The following is an 18,448-nucleotide window of genomic DNA, read 5'->3' on the forward strand; positions in this document are numbered from 1 at the left end:
TCAACTAGCCAATCACCACCTTCATTTCCTTTAACGGAGAAGTTTGCACAGGATATGAACCCAAGTTTAGACCTTTGGACTAGAGTGTCTGTCTTTATCTAATCGTGATCAAACATGGATCAGTTGCATGTTCTCATCATCCTTCTTGTTGGTAATTATGATTTTCTGTCTTTTAAATTTTTTAATTTAACCTAAAAACCTAACCACTCGTTCCTTTAAGAAGGTTTGATTGTAGAGTAAAACGCTGTAACATTAGAATGACAATTTTGTTTCTTTACCTGTGTTTGCATGTTAGGGTCTGTTGCCAGCAGTCAAGTTCATGTCTCTGGATCAGTGTTGAATCTGACAGTGAGCCCAGGAGACAACGCCACTCTCTATTGTGACTGCAAACGTTCCACTGGAGAATTTATAGTGTGGTACAGGAACTGTTCTCATGTGAACCAGCCAACGCTTGTTATGACGACAAGATACCCATTTGATAAATTACCGCTAAACTATGAATACAAAGACAATCTGCATCCCTTCCCTCGTTTCCACCTGGTGAGGAATGAGTCCTCTGAATCCTATGACCTGCTTATCATGAACATCAGTGACTCTGATGAGGGTCTCTACTACTGTGGAACAGAACAGCTCAATAAAAAGAGTGATGGACACAAGGATATTTATATACCTACAAGATATGGCAACATCACAAGAATGATTTTAACGTGTAAGTATCCTGCTATTAGTTCTCTTTGAATGTTTTGCAATAGAAATCCCTAAATAACAAGAAAATACTCTGCACATACAACATCAACTGGAAAAATTGCATCATTATTATCACCTGGTTGTTAGTTCCTGACAAATCAGAGACATCTTACATTTGAATGTGAGTCTTGACATTGTGCATTTGATGATAGACACCTGTTTTCAACACAACGTTCCACATATTGTTGGAAACTGACATAGTTACAAACTTTGAATAGGTTGTATTGATATCAAGATTTGTGTATTATTATTATATTGGTAGCCAAAAGGGAAAAGGTAAATGAACGGTTGATACATCAAAAACAGTGTTTTCTGACGACGAGATCGTATGACATATATAAACAGAGAGTGTGTGGAAGTGTATCTAAAAATAAAACACACCAAAAAAAAAATCACTTTCGATAAGATTAGAGGTGTTAATGGTTGTTTGTCTCTGGATGTCGGCCTCCCTCTTTTCGCACAGTCAGCTGTTAGTGGCCCCAGTCCCCCATGACTCTTAAAGGATAAGATGAAAGAAGATGAAGCAGAAAGAAAAGTGTTCATGAATTTGTGTTTGATTCCAGCTTCCACGGATGATCACAGTGGATGCAGCTCGAGTAGTGGCTTTGCGTCCTGGAGGCTGGTGGTGTTGGCGCCAGCCGTTGCTATTCTCTCCTCTCTCCTCTCCTTTATTTTGGTTCACCACTTCTGTCAGAAATCAGGTAGTTTTCCTGCTGTGATGTCTCAGCTGCCTTCTTAATTCGTACCTCAAGTTTTTGCTCTTCTCATCACATATTTCCTCTCATATTTTCTGTAAAGGTCTTGTCCAGTCGATTTAGAAAATGTATCTTTATCGATCTTTTTCCAAAATGACATTGATTAAAAAGACGCTGCTACTTAATAATTCCTTTTTGCAGCTAAAGAGCCTCAAGTTCAGAGAAGACAAACCAAACAGAAGCAGGTAACCCACATTAGTTTTTTTATAAATTTTTGGCATCATTTTATTCTTCACTTTTATGCAATTTCTTCATAATTGTACATAAACAGAATTTATTGAAGTCACAAATCTTTCTAAACAACCGTACAACAGCAAAGTAATGATTCTTACTGTCGTATTGTTTCTCAGGATGAAGATATGTGTTTAACACAAGTCGTGTTCCATAGAAAGGTTGGATACACACAGTAGCAGACAGAGGATGGAGAGCACAACACCTTTGTTCAAGCAGCAAGTTGTGTAAATAGTTTCCGAATTCTGAATTTCGGTCAGCGGTCTTTATGTTTGCATTAGATGTTGTGTGGTTTAAGCCACACATTCCTTTTTAAACCACAAAGAGTGCAGATACACACTTTGTGACCAGTTACATTCACATTTTTACTGGTTTATATTTACCTTTTCTATAATAACTGTTATGACATTGTTCTTCCTGAATTAGTTAACCTCAAAGTTTTCTAACTGTAATTGATTGTTCTTTTTATCATAACATCTGAAAACAATTTCCTCCGCTGAATTTTATTTTGTGTGCTTTGTGCGAATAAAAATAAAATATTACCAACAATAGACAAAGGTTTCTTTCTTATTATGTAGACAACTTCAAGTTATCTGACTTGCTTTCGTTCGTATCACTTTGCACTGCGTCTAGTTAACAATGCATCAACAAAGCACCTGACCAAACCACATGGTGGGAACAAGAGCATTTGTTGATTAAACAACACCCTTTAGACTGAAAAATGAAAGCTGCGTTGGTGTGAAAATAGCAACAACACATCATGCATGTTTGTACTATGTGTGCAAAAGGGCCACTATACTCACTCACTTCTAAGGTTTAGATTAGATTTAAGATAGTTGTACCATTTATTACTGTATTTACATTAAGACCAAATCTGTGGACAGACACAAGCTGCTTCTGTATTTAGTTACAGTGAATGTAACTGTTTGACCAACTGACAGATAGATAGATGGATAGACTCAGACTCATAAACTATTATGTAGTAGAAAACTATTCTCCAACATGTAATATTGCACATACAAAATCCAGAATATCTTAAAATAAGAATTGCCAGCCTGGAATTAAATAATGTATCACACTTATAGTAATTACAAAGCAGCCCTGCTGTATGAGAGACCTCTTGGATCGAGTGGTGTAAGTGACCTAATAAACATTTTGTCTTTCATTAGAAAATATTATGATCTATAGATATATATTTCTGAATTCTGTGTTAATTTTGTCCAAACAGATGCACTATTGGTATTTGATGCATTTATTTTGAAAAGGTGTTGACGGTAGGAGAAATGGTTTACTTTTATTTTGAAAAGGTAGTTCAGAAAACCAAAAGCTGGATCGATAAAATGGCAGGTGTGCCTCGTTGTTGAATGAAAAACATTAGCTTCAGTTGTTTGGCTGATGAGGGCACAAGGTTTGTGGATATTTCGTTTCTTATTGTCATTATTATAGACTGAATTCTAATCTTAGCCTTAGAGTTCTGCTGAGTGTAAGGACACTTTTGTGTGTGTTTAAATGTACAGTACGTGGGGCAACGTATGCTCGCACTGAAGACGGAAGCGTATTGCATTCACTCAAGTTCTCATGAAAATGTTCTGAGAAAAATGTTAGAAAAATTACATAAAATGCATTTTTTCTGAGATAATTGTAATCTGGTATTTTGATGAAGTTACTATTTGCATTTGACGTTTTACATAGAGCCCTTGTTCAGTGAGCTCCATGTAACTGCTGCAAATATTTGAATTAAGGACAAAAATGAAAACTATTCTTTTTCTTTCTGTAGCATATCCCCTGAAGGTGGTCGAGACTTTCAACTGCTGTTTTCAGGTTTAATTGAAACTTCCCTAAACAACACAGTAAGAGCTTGTGCTGCTACAACATAAAACTGTTCCTTTGTGAAGTTAAAGATGCATAACAGTAAGTCCACGTCTATACAGGAACTTAACTTTCAAAATAAAAGCATGTAAAAAAAACTATTTTCTTCTGAGATAATTATCTATCTAAATATTTTTGTCAGAGTTTGTTATTTTAAGATAAATAGCTTTTAAGTTCATAGGGATTTTAAGTGATAAGAAATTCATGTTGAAGTCAATCCTTATGAAGGACAATCTAAAAGACAGTTGGTTAATAATAACTTTTAAAGGGCTATACAAGTTGTTTATGAGTACATAAAGGAAGTAATATTTGTTTTGTTTTCCTCCTAGCTCTCACGCTGTGTTCACACTTATCACAGCATGTATGGAGACGGAAATAAAGTATTGTGAACCATCAGTAAAAGAGAGTCAGACCATCATTCAGCTGGGGATAATATAAGTGGTACAATTCTTCATATATGTGCATGCAGAAGTTTTCCTCATCCACGTGTTTATTTTAGGCATATTGAGGTATCTCTAGCCTTATCATCACCAGGCTAATGCCTTCTTCAGAGTACAGGCTCCAGATGTGCGTGCATTATAAATAGATAGACATGATGGAAATTAGAACTTCAAAAGACGACCTTTGAATTTCTATAACACAAACCTGTTTAAGTACTGTTGGCAGCTCAGATAATAAAACAAATGCAGCACCAGTTCAGTGTTGGTTATGTAATGGAAAATTTTACTGCGCTTGTATTATCTCTGCTTGTGCATACTATTTCTGTGTGTGTGTGAAACTCAGAGCCACATATCTGCAGAATGCTTGTCTTCTCCACCAAGACCCCAAGGAGGCCATCAGCATGTGTTTGTGTCTTATCTCATGTGATTTCACTATTCACTCAGTTCGGACACATAGTTCACATAGGCACACACAACTAACATAGTTTTCCCTCACACACACACACGCATGCACACACACGCCTGCAACTTTTTTATTGTTCATTCCCTCTGCAGAATGCTCATCGCACACTGTATTACTCTGACCTTCCTTGCAAGGAATAAAATCCTCCTAAAAGACTATTATTCCTGGATCTCTTTATTTCAGAAGTCTCATCAGGTCAAATTTGTATCACAGTCATATGAAGTGTAATTCCTACTTCCTCATTAAGTCTTCTTCAGTTATGTTGTTAACCAGAATAATTCACTGTATATAATCGGTGTATAGCACTAAAGGATTTGTAAAGAAGAATAAAAGACAAACACATTCAGCATGCTTCTTTTAAAATGTGCATAATATTGATTAACTAGTGTCCCAGTATCCTTAAAGTGATCCGAAAGTCAGTTGTTGCCTCAAAAGGGTGCATCAGTGGAAAAATGTCATACCTCCATCAAGAATATCAAGTAAGCAGCATGTATGGCAACACAATCATGCTAGTGGCCAGATGGAAGACACAATAAAAGAAAAACACAAAGAAGAATTGCATTAAGAGGTAACTGGTACATGGGTTTTATCTTGTGGAAATCTGAATGCTGTTGTTTCATTCGACAAAAACATCTCACTGCAGTGTGTTGTAACACATGATCATCAGCAGGTGGACCTTGCCCATAATGTCAAAAAGTAGCTTCCTTTGAGCACTTAGAGAACTTCACATGTTGTGTTGGATTAGCAAATATGTCTCTTCAATGCCCAACACACACTTCTCATGTTGCAGATGCATATGGGCTCATTGGAGACCCTCCCCATCCCAGACGGAGGTTTAAACTGGTAAGCCTGCTACTGGTGGGCCTCCATAGGTTGAATCCAAGGGTTCTCATAAACAACCATAATCATTATGTTGTTTTATATGTAACTTTCTATATATTTTTCAGAATCAATTAAAAAAACACAATGACACATGGAAACCTACAACAGCCAAATAGTTATTGTATCAGTTCAGGATCCTTTAGAGCTTATAACTAGGTTTCCCAGTGACCTGATTGGTCAGCGGTCAACATCTTGTCAGGTTTTGATCTGATCCTCTGAGGTGAACTTGTTTCACTGCAGCTTAGTGATGGTGCCATGGTGATCTAAGAGGGTGAAAGTTGGGCCAGTAAAACTTGAGATAAACCCAAAGAGAGATGGATAACTCACTTTAAAGGCCCCTGGATACTGAGATAAAGATGCACCAAACTATTGTCGAAGATATATTCTTGGGGTATTTCAGCTGTGACTGAGGTAAAGATTTGATCTTTGACATGAAACGATTCACCAAGCACAACACGGAACCTACTACATGACAACAGCTGTAATGGTTTTGTTGACAGTTTGGCCAGGTAATTATTTTATCATGTTTATGAAATGAGATAATCTCAGTCCTCACGGTTTGTACGTTGTTCTTATTTCTATTTTGTATCTTTTTTCTTTTAATAGCTATAAGCACGGATGCCTGATCAAATGTGTGAGATCAGGCTCACAGGAAACCCACAGAGACAAAGAGTCCCTGCAGAGCTGTGCACTTAACCCAGTCGAAACACCATATTAGTGACCTGCTTAAGATATTCGTGCCTCACTGTGGTCATTGATAAGGAGTGGAAAATTAAAGACACCAACATCACACTCAACCACAGATGACGCATGTACTGTGCACACAGAGTGAGTGTGATTTACTCGCAGAGAGATGCTTTTTGTTGGTTCGAGCACAGACCACAATGACAGTGAGGTCACATTAAACCTGCATCAACTTTATTTTAGAAAATCTCAGGCAAACTAAACAAAACACATAAGTGCTGTAAGTCTTATGAATGACCCTAGTATTTATCTTCCTGTCTGAATAAATATGCAAAGGTCAAACTCACAACACAAACACAAAACCACATTAAACTACAAAAAACTGAAAAACATTCACAAACACTGCATAACTTATCACGGCCACCTTTAAATTGGCCACCTCAATTATCCCTGTTTTCTCTTTTCAAGCCAATCTAGTAATGAGAAAGCTGTTGATGATTCAGATTGTTAGTTTGCTGACCTTATGATTGACTCTCTTCAAAGCCACAGTTTAGAGACGAAATTGAAAGCTCCAAAACTGAGGAATGACCTTAAATATATTCTGACTATGCAAAGAAACCCTGCTGTAATCTGTCAGACACCAGATTACAAGAGTAAAGGCACTGACTCTAAAAAGTCATGAAAACTCAAAAGGTGTTTAGTTTGTCCCGTCTGGGCTACTGTAAAAAAAACATGGTGGCCTCGGCTTTACTGGTTGGGCACGCCTGCCTGGTAAACCTCCAATGGAAGGCACCCAGGCATCTAGTTGGGGATCCTCCGTGAATGCTACCTTAACTGTCCTTTTGACATGAAGAAGCAATGGTTCTACTCAAGGCACTCTCCTAATAATTCATTTCAGCCGCTTGGATTCCTTCTTTGTTCTTGCAGTCATTATTTTGGTCACTGTACAGAGTTTATGACCAGAGGTGAGGATTCGAACACAGATGGGACACCTGGGAACATCAGTTCAGACTTTGCCACATATTCTGCCATAAATACCATTGTCTATACATAAAGATATGAGATGGTTGACAACGCACCCAAAAGTGGAACCAAAATATATTTTGGTTGGCTGGTTGCAATACAGGTCATAAACCTCGCCTACTGATGCCGGCATACGAAAAGGTCAAAATACACATAGTCGCAATGATGCATTTCCATGTGTTCATTTTTTTTTCTGTAAGTTCTGTTGAATTAGTTATTAGCTGTAAAAAAAGTAAATAAATTGATATAAGTGTATTGAATGAATGTTTGAATAAATACATTTAGTATTCAGTATTTAGAAGTGTGTGAGGGTAGAAGTGTAACAAGTGTCTCAACAGAAGAAAGTGTTTCTCTTTTTGCATCATTATTATCAGGATGTAGTTTGGTGGCTCTTTTTGATGACTTTGGCTACTTCAAGAGCTAAAAACAGCACTTGTTGACGTTGAACTTCACCACAACCTTGATGTGTAGCCCATGTGATCAGGGCCACAGGAAACCCACAATGACAAAAAGCCCCTTAAAGGGATAGATCATCCAAAAATAAAGATACACTCATTATCTCCTCACATCTATGCCTACGGAGGGGCGGGTGAAGGGTTTGAGCACACAAAAAACTTCTGGAGTGTCAAGGGTAAACTTTGCTGGAACAGAATCCAATACTATTGAAGTCAATGGTGAGTCCTTCTTCAGACTTGGTTAAACAACAGAAAAACCACAACATGCCTCCATACTGCTTCTGTGGTGTCATATGGTGTCTGCAAGCCCCAACATTCAAATTCGACTCAAAACGTGTTTTTTGCCTAAATGTCCTCTGACATCTTCCAATGAGGTGCACTCAGGGACCGTCGGAAATGCTAACGTCCGCAAGCTTAGCTCTTTGGCTGAAAACACAATGTTATTGAACTTTTTTCTAGTCTAATGTGAATGTTGGGGCTTCCGGACACTTGGATGACACCACACGCGCAGTATGAAGGCATGTTATGATTTTTCAGTTGTTTTGTTACATCTGAAGATAGGTCACTAATCAGCTAAACCATTTACCCCTGAAACTCCAAAAGTGCTGGACTCAAACACTTCACCCACCCCTCCATCAGCATTGGGGTGAGTAGATAATGAGTGCATTTATCATTTCTTGGTGAACTATCACTTCAAGAAGGTTGACCTTGTCCTCCCTTCAGGAGTAAACTGTAGGATTCAAAGCTGGAGACCTTAAGCATATTCTGACCATGCAGAAAAAACCTCCTACTGTAAACTTTCATGTACCATGTTAAATGATTAAATGCTAGTTTAACCTTTTTTATTTTCACCGAAAAAACAAATCCTTCAGTGTAATATCCACTTTGCTACATTATTAAACCTTTAAAGGGGAAATATTTTGGTTCTACCTTTTAAACACAATTCGTTTGACATCACTTTGAACTTTTTCTGTATTAAACCAGCCTAAGATCATGAAGGCCTAAACGTGATCAGAAAAAGATAAAATAATGCTGTTTGGTGTTTACATTTGTTTTTTAACTGAAAATAAATAGAATTTGAACATTTATATGTTCAGAATCAAAAAATGTCATATTAGCCAACACACAAAATGACAACACACCCTCAATTCATATGACATAATCCAGTTGCAGTTAAGATTCCAACAAAATGCATTTATCATTTGCAGTGAGTTGCATAAACGTCTGATATATCTACCTGTAAGGAAAGATCTATACTTACTGTCACACGTAGGTGTTCTATAACTTCAAAGTTAAACTCTTCTATTACAACTGGAGCAGAAGTATCACAAAGTGCCTTTAATGTTTTCATCTCTACCCAGGATGTTGCACATTGTAAAATTGTAGTATACAATGTAAATTGCAAAACCTTTGTTAAGGGTGGTAGTTTCCAAAAGTTTTTTTTTTTCTCTTTCGTGCAGGAAATTAATCTTTTCGATCAGTGGCCAAAACGTCCCTGAGCATCACACCAATAGAAAACAGCAACAGAAAAAACCTTTCAACTAGCCAATCACCACCTTCATTTCCTTTAACGGAAAAGTCTGCACAGGATATGAACCCAAGTTTAGACTTTTGGACTAGAGTGTCTTTCTTTATCTGATCGTGATCAAAGATGGATCAGTTGCATGTTCTCATCATCCTTCTCGTAGGTAATTATGATTTTCTGTCTTTTAAATATTAAGTTTAACCTTAAACCACTACTAAAGATTTGTATTGTCGTTCCTTTAAGAAGGTTTGATTGTAGAGTAAAACGCTGTAACATTAAAATTACAATTTTGTTTCTTTACCTGTGTTTGCTTGTAGGGGCTGTTGCCAGCAGTCAAGCTCATGTCTCTGGATCAGTGTTGAATCTGACAGTGAGCCCAGGAGAAAACGCCACTCTCTATTGTGACTGCAAAAGTTCCACTGGAGTATATATAGTGTGGTACAGGAACTGTTCTCATGTGAACCAGCCAACGCTTGTTATGAAGACAAGATACCCATCTGAAGAATTACCACTAAACCGTGAATACAAAGACAATCTGCATCCCTTCTCTCGTTTCCACCTGATGGAGAATAACTTATCTGAATCCTACGACCTGCTGATCACGAACATCAGTGACTCTGATGAGGGTCTCTACTACTGTGGAACAGAAGAGGCCAACACGGGGAAGAATGAACACCAGGATAAATATATACCTACAAGATATGGCAATGTCACAAGAATGATTTTAACGTGTAAGTATCCTGGTATTAGTTCTCTTTGAGTTTTTTGCAAAAGAAATCCCAAAATAGCAAGAAAATACTCTGCACATACAACATCAACTGGAAAAATTGCTGCATTATTATCACCTGGTTGTTAGTTCCTGACAAATCAGAGACGTCTTACATTTGAATGTGAGTCTTGAAATTGTGCATTTGATGATAGAACCTGTCTTGAACATAACGTTCCACATATGGTTGGAAACTGACATTGTTGCAAACTTTGAAATAGGGTTGTATTGATATCAAGATTTTTTTATTATTATTATATTGGTAGCCAAAAGGGAAAAGGTAAATGAACGGTTGATCCACCAAAAACTGTGTTTTCTGTCGCCCAGATCGTATGACAAAGATACAGAGAGTGTGTGGAAGCGCATCGAAAAATATAACACAGCAAAAAAAATACTTTTGATGATAGCGCTACGAGATTAAACAGAAAGACGGGACTCTGAGAACTAATTAGTAGAAGTGTGTGTTTGTTTTTCCAGTTGAGTCTGAACAACGTGAGACTGCTCAAAGCTGTGATCTGTGCTGGAAGCTGCTTTTCTCTCTGTGTCCAGCTTCCGCCGTTCTCTCCTCTCTCCTGTCGTCCAGTCTGGTCTATCACTTCTGTAGGAGAACAGGTACATGCTGTCATCTTCTCAGTTATCCGCATTGCTAATGATTAATTCCATATTATAATATTTTTTGTGTTATGTTAAATATTTTTAATAACATAAAAAAATATATATATATTCTGTTGTTTTGCAAGAATTGACACAATATTAACATTCGCAGCTAAAGATATCCACGAGGAAGGATCTAATTCCAGTGATCGCACAAGAGGAAATCAGGTATTTCACATGCAGTAACTCATGGCCAATCACCATAAAGTGTATTAATTGTAATTGCTTCACACTGTATATACTCCACACATGCAACACAGAGCGGATGCTTGAGCCGTTCAAAGTAGAAAAAAATACTTTGACAGTGAATTGTAAAACATCAAAGTATCAAATCAATACGCGGTCGTGATTCTAACAAATGTCAAACCCTCTAGGACGGAGACGTGTGTTACGCTGCACTGGAAATCCGACAGCCCACACAGAGACCAAAGAGGAAGAAAACACAGAGTTCTGACTTCAGCACCTATTCTGACATCAACACGTGCAGGTCGTAAAGTGTGATGTGATGGAACATAAGTAAACGTTTGACAGCTTTATCAGTAAACCCACAGCCTCATCCTTTGTCTGTGGTGGTGATATCTGACGGGTGTGGACTAACAACAGTGTGATGTCGAGTCAACATTCACATTCAACCTAATCTGCATGTCTATGGACAGGAAGTGACAACAGACAGAATAAACACCTGTACGTGTGAACTACGAAAAAATGTTCACCATATATATATATGATTATACGAAACGCTGTTGAAACAGAAGTGACACAATGACACAAAGCAACACAACAACAGACATATTCTGCATTTTTTGCAGCCATATAATACTGTGCTGAATCTATTTCTCTGGAGCAGTTTAAAACAAAAATACAAAAAATATACAAAAGAGACGATTACTACCTCAGTAAAATAATTTGTGCTGACGACACAAAATATGTGAACAAAACCAGAGGACAGGCCCGGTCGAGGGCCTGGGCGTGTCGATCCCCTGCAGTGCAGACTAGCTCTGTGGATATGTAAAATATAAGATTCAGATCATAAGCCTTCAGGCTGTATAATAATGTATAAAGCAGTGTATCACTACTCACTAGCTACAGGGTTTCCACTCGGTCAAGTAAAATAAAATGGAATATTCTGAATTCAATGTCTTAAATATGTTCAAATATTGCGTACTAGGTCTTCAATACATTTAGGTAGGTCTGTTATATGTTAACATTATTTTAATGCTACTTCCTATGTGCTTTAAAATGAGTTGTGTCTTGTTTTGTCTCAGTGTTGTAGTTCTTTCTGAACGATATTTCCAAGCTTTGTGGATTTTAGTTTTGCTGATGCAGGAAGTGTATTTTGTGAAGTATTGTAAAAGAAGATTAAACTACAAACAAGAGGAACTGAAAAGTCAGAACGGGTCCGAATTACTCTCGTTTTCTATGTGGGAAAGACTATTCTGTCACTGTGAGAATCCTGGTCGGTGTTTTTTTTTTATGTGAAATGATTCATTTTCAGGGCAACAACAGCAGAAAACCACACAAAGCTTTGTTGACCTCTATCACTAAGGGAAGCTCTGCATAAGAGTCCACTGTGAATGATGCGTTGGTAGAACTCACTCGAATGCCCCTGCGATGTGTTGTGAATGTGTGTGTGGCAGCTTCCTGTTTCTATTTGGACTTTCAATTATCTCAAAAGAAGTAAAAATTAAAAAAAAACACAGTGAACATGTGATCTCCTGTTCTCCTCCAGAGTAAAACAGTCTGTGTTCTTGTCAAACCTCCACTGCACAGGCTGCATGAGGTGATCGGGTCAGAGTAAATCCCTCCTCGTATCTGTGCATTATTTTTTGCAGATCTGTCAGCCGTGTTTAGTTTTTTTTTTGTGTGTAACTGAAATAGAATGAGTTCTGAGGGACAGCTGGCAGGTCAGGGGTGAGTTGGGCACCACTTAGTGTCTAAACTGGGAAGTGCAGTACAGTGGCCATAGTACATTACATTATATTTCGTTTAGCTGACGCTTTTATCCGAAGCGACTAAAGGCCGGCGCATGCTTCTGTGTTTTCAGGGACAAGCAAGCACCCTTCTTGCGTGCTAGCGTGCGTCGCCCAATTTTTCATCATCCTTTCCGGAGTCGCATTTCCGGTTTCATGCCCCATAATACCGGCAGAAACCACGGAAGACTTAGAAGAACAAATATGGACCAAATAGAAGAGCGTTTGGCAGAAGAGATCCGAAAGTATGATGACTTGTATAACCCGTCATTTACTGGCGGATTTGTCCGCAACCCTTGGAGAACCATAAATTAAAACAAGTCCGTCGACACAGCTGCATGAAAAGCGCATTCAACCCTGAGGGTAAAAAGCCAGAACAACAAGAGTCCAGTAAGTACAATTTCTTCAAAAATAAAGTAAACATACAAAGTTCTATAAGTAAGTGCCATTTAAGTGCTACTAAATTGTTAGTTTAAAAAAAAAAGTTGATGATGCGGGCCAATTAAAAATGCATGGCGGGCTGCAGTTGGCCCGCGGACCGTAGTTTGCACACCCCTGCCTTAGACAAAACAAAAGAAGAAAAGAAAAAAAAAAGAAACCGCACAATAAAAAAATGCCCATTCAACGAGCCAATCACCACGGACATTGCCTTTAAAGGAAAAGTCTGTACAGGTTATATATCTGCAGTGCGATGTCGCGTTGCGTCTTTTAGCTGTTTTTCAACTACGGTCATCTCCAGACATGGATGGGCTCCAAATTGTTCTCATCGTTCTCTTCGGTAATTATTTACTGCTGTGAAGTGAAATGTATATTTTTTAAACATCCATGATGTTTCCACTGGTATTATGTGTTTTGTTACCTTTTCTTTTTGTAATTCAGAAGTTGTTTCCTGCAGTCGCCATGAAATTACTGGATCGCTGTCAGAGGTGACGGTCAGACGAGGAGACAACGTCACCGTCTACTGTGACTGCAAACTGTCCACCGGGGTTTACATCGTGTGGTACAGGAACTGTTCCCACGAGAACCAGCCCACTCTCGCTCTTAAAGCAAAACCTAATTATTTGGTTGATTTTCAGTTTTTGAAGAACTTTACTTCTAACTCCTTTGACCTGCTGATCATTAACGTCACCGAGTCTGATGAGGGGCTTTACTACTGTGGCAATGAGGAGATGAAGGTGGTGGACACGGAAAGGATCATCCCCAAATATTTTCAAAGTTACGGCAAAGGGACAACAAGGATCCTACTGAGTATGTATTGTGGTCTGACTTTGCTATGTAGCACGGCAAGTAGCTTTTCTATCATATTCATTCTAATGAAATTTGACAAAAGCTACAAATCAGAGACTGCTTGTGTTTGAAGATTTTTTTTTTTTTAAAGTGCAACTTTTTCATTTGGTCTTTTAATGAATATGAGAAACAGGAAAACAGCTTTGTGCAAGGAACAAACAGAATAAACACTGTAAAAAAAAATGTTCAAAAAATTCAACTTGTTTTCTGAATTCAAGTTCTATACATTTGGTTGCATTTGTATTTAATTTGTATTTATCATTAGTTGTGATTAAAATTATTGTTAAACTGTAAAATATCAAGCTACAATTACATGTCTTTGTGTTAATGGTTTGAGAACGACACCTTGAGAGATTATTGCCAAATTTGTTTACGGTAATATGCTCAATGTATAGTATCTGATTTGTTTTGTCCCCAATATTGACACAGGGCCTAATTCCCCCATAGTGCTCTGGCTTTCTCCCACAGTCAATGTTGATAATTGGTGATTCTAAATTGACCTTAGGTGTAAATGTCTCTGGATGTCGGCCTCCAGCTGGGAGAGGATAAGATAAAAGAAGATGAAGCAGAAAGTGTTCATGAATTTGTGTTTGATTCCAGCTTCCAGGGATGACCACAGTGGATGCAGCTCGAGCAGTGGCTTTGCGTCCTGGAGGCTGGTGGTGTTGGCGCCAGCCGTCGCTATTCTCTCCTCTCTCCTCTCCTTTATTTTGGTTCACCACTTCTGTCAGAAATCAGGTAGGTTTCCTGCTGTGATGTCTCAGCTGTCTTCTTAAGTTTTTTCTCTTCTCATCACATATTTCCTCTGATATTATCTGTAAACGTCTTGTCCTGTCGATTTTGAAAATCTATCTTTGTTAATCTTTTTCCAAAATAACATTGATTAGAAAGACGCTGCTTCTTAATAATTCATTTTTTGCAGATAAAGAGCCTCAGGTTCAGAGAAGCAGAACAAACAGAAGCAGGTAACCCACATTAGTTTTTCTTTTATGTTTTACTTTTAGCTGCAATTTCTTGATAATTGTACATAACCAGAATTTACTGAAGTCACAAATCTTTCTAAACAACAGCACAGCAGTGAAGTAATGATTCTTACTGTCGTATTGTTTCTCAGGAGGAAGATACGTGTTTAACACAAGTCGTGTTCCATAGAAAGGACGGATACAAACAGCAGCAGACAGAGGATGGAGAGTACACCACCTTTGTTCAGGCAGCAAACAGAATTTAAATAGTTTCAGAATTCTGAATGTTTGAATTTAGGTCAGCCGTTTTTAGGCTCTCAAGCAAACGTAAAGACCGTTGACCTAAATCCGTGTTGGTCCTTTGGTTTAAGACGCACAGTGCTTTTCAAACCACAAAGAGGGCCGATACACTGACCAGCTACATTCACATTTTCACTGGGTTATATTTACTTTTTCTATAATAACTGTTGTGACATTGTTCTCCCTGAACTGGTTAACCTCAAAGTTTTCTAACTGTGATTGACTGTTGTCTTTATTATAACATTTGGAAACAATGTCCCCCGCTGAATTCTCTCCTGTGCGCTTTGCGCGAATAAAAACAAAATATATAATAAATATTATAACGACAGTAAAAGGTTTCTTTCTTGTTATGTAGACAATTTCAAGTTATTTATCTATTTAATTATGAGATAATATCACATACATTTCTGATTTAACTCATTTATGTAGCAAGTAGTCACTATGTAATATACAGATGATACAGGATGTCCAATGTTGGCTGTGAAAACACAATGCACAATGTTAAAATGATTATTAAATGAACAAAGAAATTAAAATAACAGAATAAAATTGAATATAATGTACACAAATATATCGGCCATTAGGCTATATGGGCAGCATGACTCAGGATGTAGAACTGTCAAACAATCAGAAAGTTCCTGGTTTGATCCCCAGCTGCTTCAGAGAACTTGTTGAAGTGCCCTTGAGCATGACACTTAACACTAAGTGCTCGTAAAGTTGTCATCAGTGAAGGAACAAGTTAGTGGGAATAGATGAATGGGACAAATTATCCATTGATTAGAAAAGTAAATGTATTTATCTACAGTATTGTATATTTTTGTCGGGCCAATATGTTTTATTGTTTACCACTTTTGTATAAGAATTATATTTCATAATTTACCCTTTTTTTTGCTATGTGTGATCGGATTTTTTTTGGGACCAACTATTTACACACATTAATACATTATTAATTTAATAATAAATAGCGGCTCAGGGGTACAGCGGTTAGCACCGTCGCATCACAGCAAGAATGATCAGGGCCCATGTTAGAGGAATTTGCATGTTCTCCATGTGCATGTGGGTTTTCTACAAGAGGATGAGCAACAAACATCAGACTGTTCTGAAGTAGTCTACGAGTCCTGACCTTCATCACACTGAACTGTGTATTTATGGCAAGATTATAGCATCACTTGGGAGAAGGCATCCGTCAAACCTGAGAGAACTGGAGCAGAGTGGGCCACGCTCCGAGCTGAGACGTGTAGGCGTCGCATTAGGATTTACAAAAAGCACTTGACTGTAATAACTCCGTCAAAAAGCGGTGCTACAAAACAGTCGGTCAAGGGTCCCAATATTTCAGCCCGTGCCAATTGTCTTTGTTATATTATTCAAAGCAAAATGTTACATTGAAAAATGCAACGCAGCACGTCTGTACTGTTAGATCTGAGATACAGAGAAGTGAAGGCCAGTTGTTTGTTTGCGGTTTCAAACCATTTCAGAGAAAAGGTAGTACAGACCCTCACACTTAGTTTCCAAAATCTCACAAGAGCGAGTGTTCAATAAACCACAGCGCTCTGTCCATGTGAACAGCGAAGCTTTTACAGGAAACCAACACTGACAAGCACACGACCACAGAGCTCCCAGCGCACAACGAAAGCGAAGCTACGAATGAGCTGCCCGCTGGGGGGGGGGGGGGGGGGGGGGGGGGGGCGTTATCTGGCCTTGATCTGTTGAAATCTTTTTTCCTCTTACATTGATGATGCAACATGTGCAAACACAACGGAAGTAAAACACGGGTGGGAACTGCAGCACAGTAGCCACCTCAGCTCTGAATCTTTACACCTATATCGTTGTTACGGTCACTGTTCATCCTCTGAATGGTAACGTCTGGATATTTGTCACCTCCACCGAGGAGCTTTTATTTTGACCCCTGTCTGTTTGTTTGTTGGTGTTACGGCCCAGCCCAGACACAACATGATGAATGATTCTCCCCTCTTCTGAGCTCCCAAAAACCACCGGCAGCTAATTATTACAGCCTGTTTTAAGTTTTATTATGTTTTTGCATCGGGGGGGTGGCCAACAGCAATACAACAAACAAAAACAACCTGAAGGCGAACCACCTAAACGTACCTAACTCAAATTCAAGAAACCAAAAGACAAGTTGCTAACCTTGTAAACACAAATTCAAGCAACTGTTATTAACACATTTCCCAAGTTACAATTCTGGCTGACAGTACAAGAGGAGAGACCGCAGGAGCTGGGGGGGAAGCCGTCCTCTTCACCCGCAAGCTTGGAGGCTGGAACCAATCAGCTCCCTGGAAACAAACCCACACTCTCACAGTCGATCATCCGATCAGTCATTGAGCCAGACACACAAGCACCTCAGCAGAGAGAGAGAGGGAGAGAGAGTTCCAGAACACAGGCACAGTAGATTAATGCACATACACAGATGTAAAGACACATTTCGTAGCACCCCCCCCCCCCCCCCCCCCCCCCCTCCTTAAGTATCAATCTTTTCTCTTAACTTTGTGAAGGATGTGGTACAGATCAGGGGAGAACTCATTACTCAGAGAATAATTCATATTCCTAGATGGGAAAATCTGGCATATTCAGGGGACTGATATTTATGAGTGTGAGAAATTGGGTGCAGATCCAAACAAAAACCTGGATATAGTGAGTTTAAATGTAGTTTCATAGGAGGACTGTGTGGCCTTGGCAGAGGTTAGAGACATTCTAACCTGTTCATGTACTGCCTGTTTCTGTTGCACCAATGATTGATGATGAAAATATTTGTCATTCAGACCATGTGAAAGTAGAATATTTACAGAGGAGGTCCGGAGAGGTAGTGATCTCTTAACATCACTCAGTAACGTGACTGACTCCTTTTGTAAAACACCACTGACCTCTAGTGATGACGAAAAGAAAAAGGACCATTTGTGGGTCTTTATCTGTTTCCTAGCACCAATAATAACGTCATTAAACCATCAGCAAAGATGGATGACATTACAGCTCCCCAAAAGTGAGGCCAAACTGTCTTGATCGCCCCCTGGTGGCTGGCTACAGTATAGGTCAACTATTCCTTCTCCATTTAACTTGATGATGCACGAATCAAACAAAAAAAGTGAAAGTAAAGGAATGAAATAAATGAATTAGTAATTTGAAGCTTTAAAACAGTGTGAAACCTCATGATTGACAGTCGAGACTGAGACACTCATCACACGATGGCCACATTCGTATACAGTATATTTTAGGTTCATTTCTGGAAAGTGGAAACGCGCCTTACATCTTTATATTCAGTCTATGAATTATGCCTTTTTTGTGGAATGATTTATTTATGATGAAAAACCACAGGAAGTATGTCTCCTGTCTAAGAGTAGTCTCAATAGAAAAAAGGTTTTCTGCTGGCAATGCCTTAACTTCGTTAAAATGCAATAAAATCTCATGTCCCCTAATGTTACC

General features: G+C 38.5%; 1 protein-coding gene and 1 long non-coding RNA gene across 5 annotated transcripts; both read left to right on the plus strand.

Annotated features, from left to right (window-relative positions):
- The first annotated feature begins 21 nt into the window (after nucleotides 1–21).
- Nucleotides 22–15,852, plus strand: LOC128437089 (uncharacterized). Of its 4 annotated transcripts, XM_053419111.1 has the most exons (10): nucleotides 7,663–8,195; nucleotides 9,010–9,233; nucleotides 9,392–9,805; nucleotides 10,318–10,452; nucleotides 10,607–10,662; nucleotides 10,869–13,242; nucleotides 13,344–13,712; nucleotides 14,352–14,489; nucleotides 14,674–14,716; nucleotides 14,866–15,852. In XM_053419111.1, exons 6-10 carry the CDS (start codon nucleotides 13,206–13,208, stop codon nucleotides 14,882–14,884), a joined length of 606 nt encoding a protein of 201 aa, XP_053275086.1. In that variant the 5' UTR covers nucleotides 7,663–8,195; nucleotides 9,010–9,233; nucleotides 9,392–9,805; nucleotides 10,318–10,452; nucleotides 10,607–10,662; nucleotides 10,869–13,205; the 3' UTR covers nucleotides 14,885–15,852. The 4 variants fall into 4 exon arrangements, with proteins under 4 accessions (XP_053275085.1, XP_053275084.1, XP_053275086.1 ...); XM_053419110.1 differs by lacking the exons at nucleotides 7,663–8,195; nucleotides 9,010–9,233; nucleotides 9,392–9,805 and adding exons at nucleotides 22–151; nucleotides 296–709; XM_053419107.1 differs by lacking the exons at nucleotides 13,344–13,712; nucleotides 14,352–14,489; nucleotides 14,674–14,716; nucleotides 14,866–15,852 and having other exon boundaries at nucleotides 9,010–9,237; nucleotides 10,869–11,892.
- On the plus strand, nucleotides 3,027–4,661 carry LOC128437090 (uncharacterized). The gene is made up of 3 exons (XR_008338162.1): nucleotides 3,027–3,141; nucleotides 3,511–3,644; nucleotides 3,932–4,661. It is a non-coding gene; the product is annotated as an uncharacterized LOC128437090 (long non-coding RNA).
- Nucleotides 15,853–18,448: the final 2,596 nt, after the last annotated feature.

This window comes from Pleuronectes platessa, chromosome 3 (genome assembly GCF_947347685.1).
Source record: "Pleuronectes platessa chromosome 3, fPlePla1.1, whole genome shotgun sequence".
Classification (NCBI taxonomy): Eukaryota; Metazoa; Chordata; class Actinopteri; order Pleuronectiformes; family Pleuronectidae; genus Pleuronectes; species Pleuronectes platessa.

Excerpts from the sequence above, each read along its gene's own strand:
- LOC128437089 (XM_053419107.1), top strand. The coding sequence starts at position 9,201 with ATGGATCAGTTGCATGTTCTCATCATCCTTCTCGTAG. Across the intron at positions 9,806-10,317 it reads CACAAGAATGATTTTAACGT|TTGAGTCTGAACAACGTGAG; the intron begins GTAAGTATCCTG and ends TTGTTTTTCCAG. Across the intron at positions 10,663-10,868 it reads ATCGCACAAGAGGAAATCAG|GACGGAGACGTGTGTTACGC; the intron begins GTATTTCACATG and ends CAAACCCTCTAG.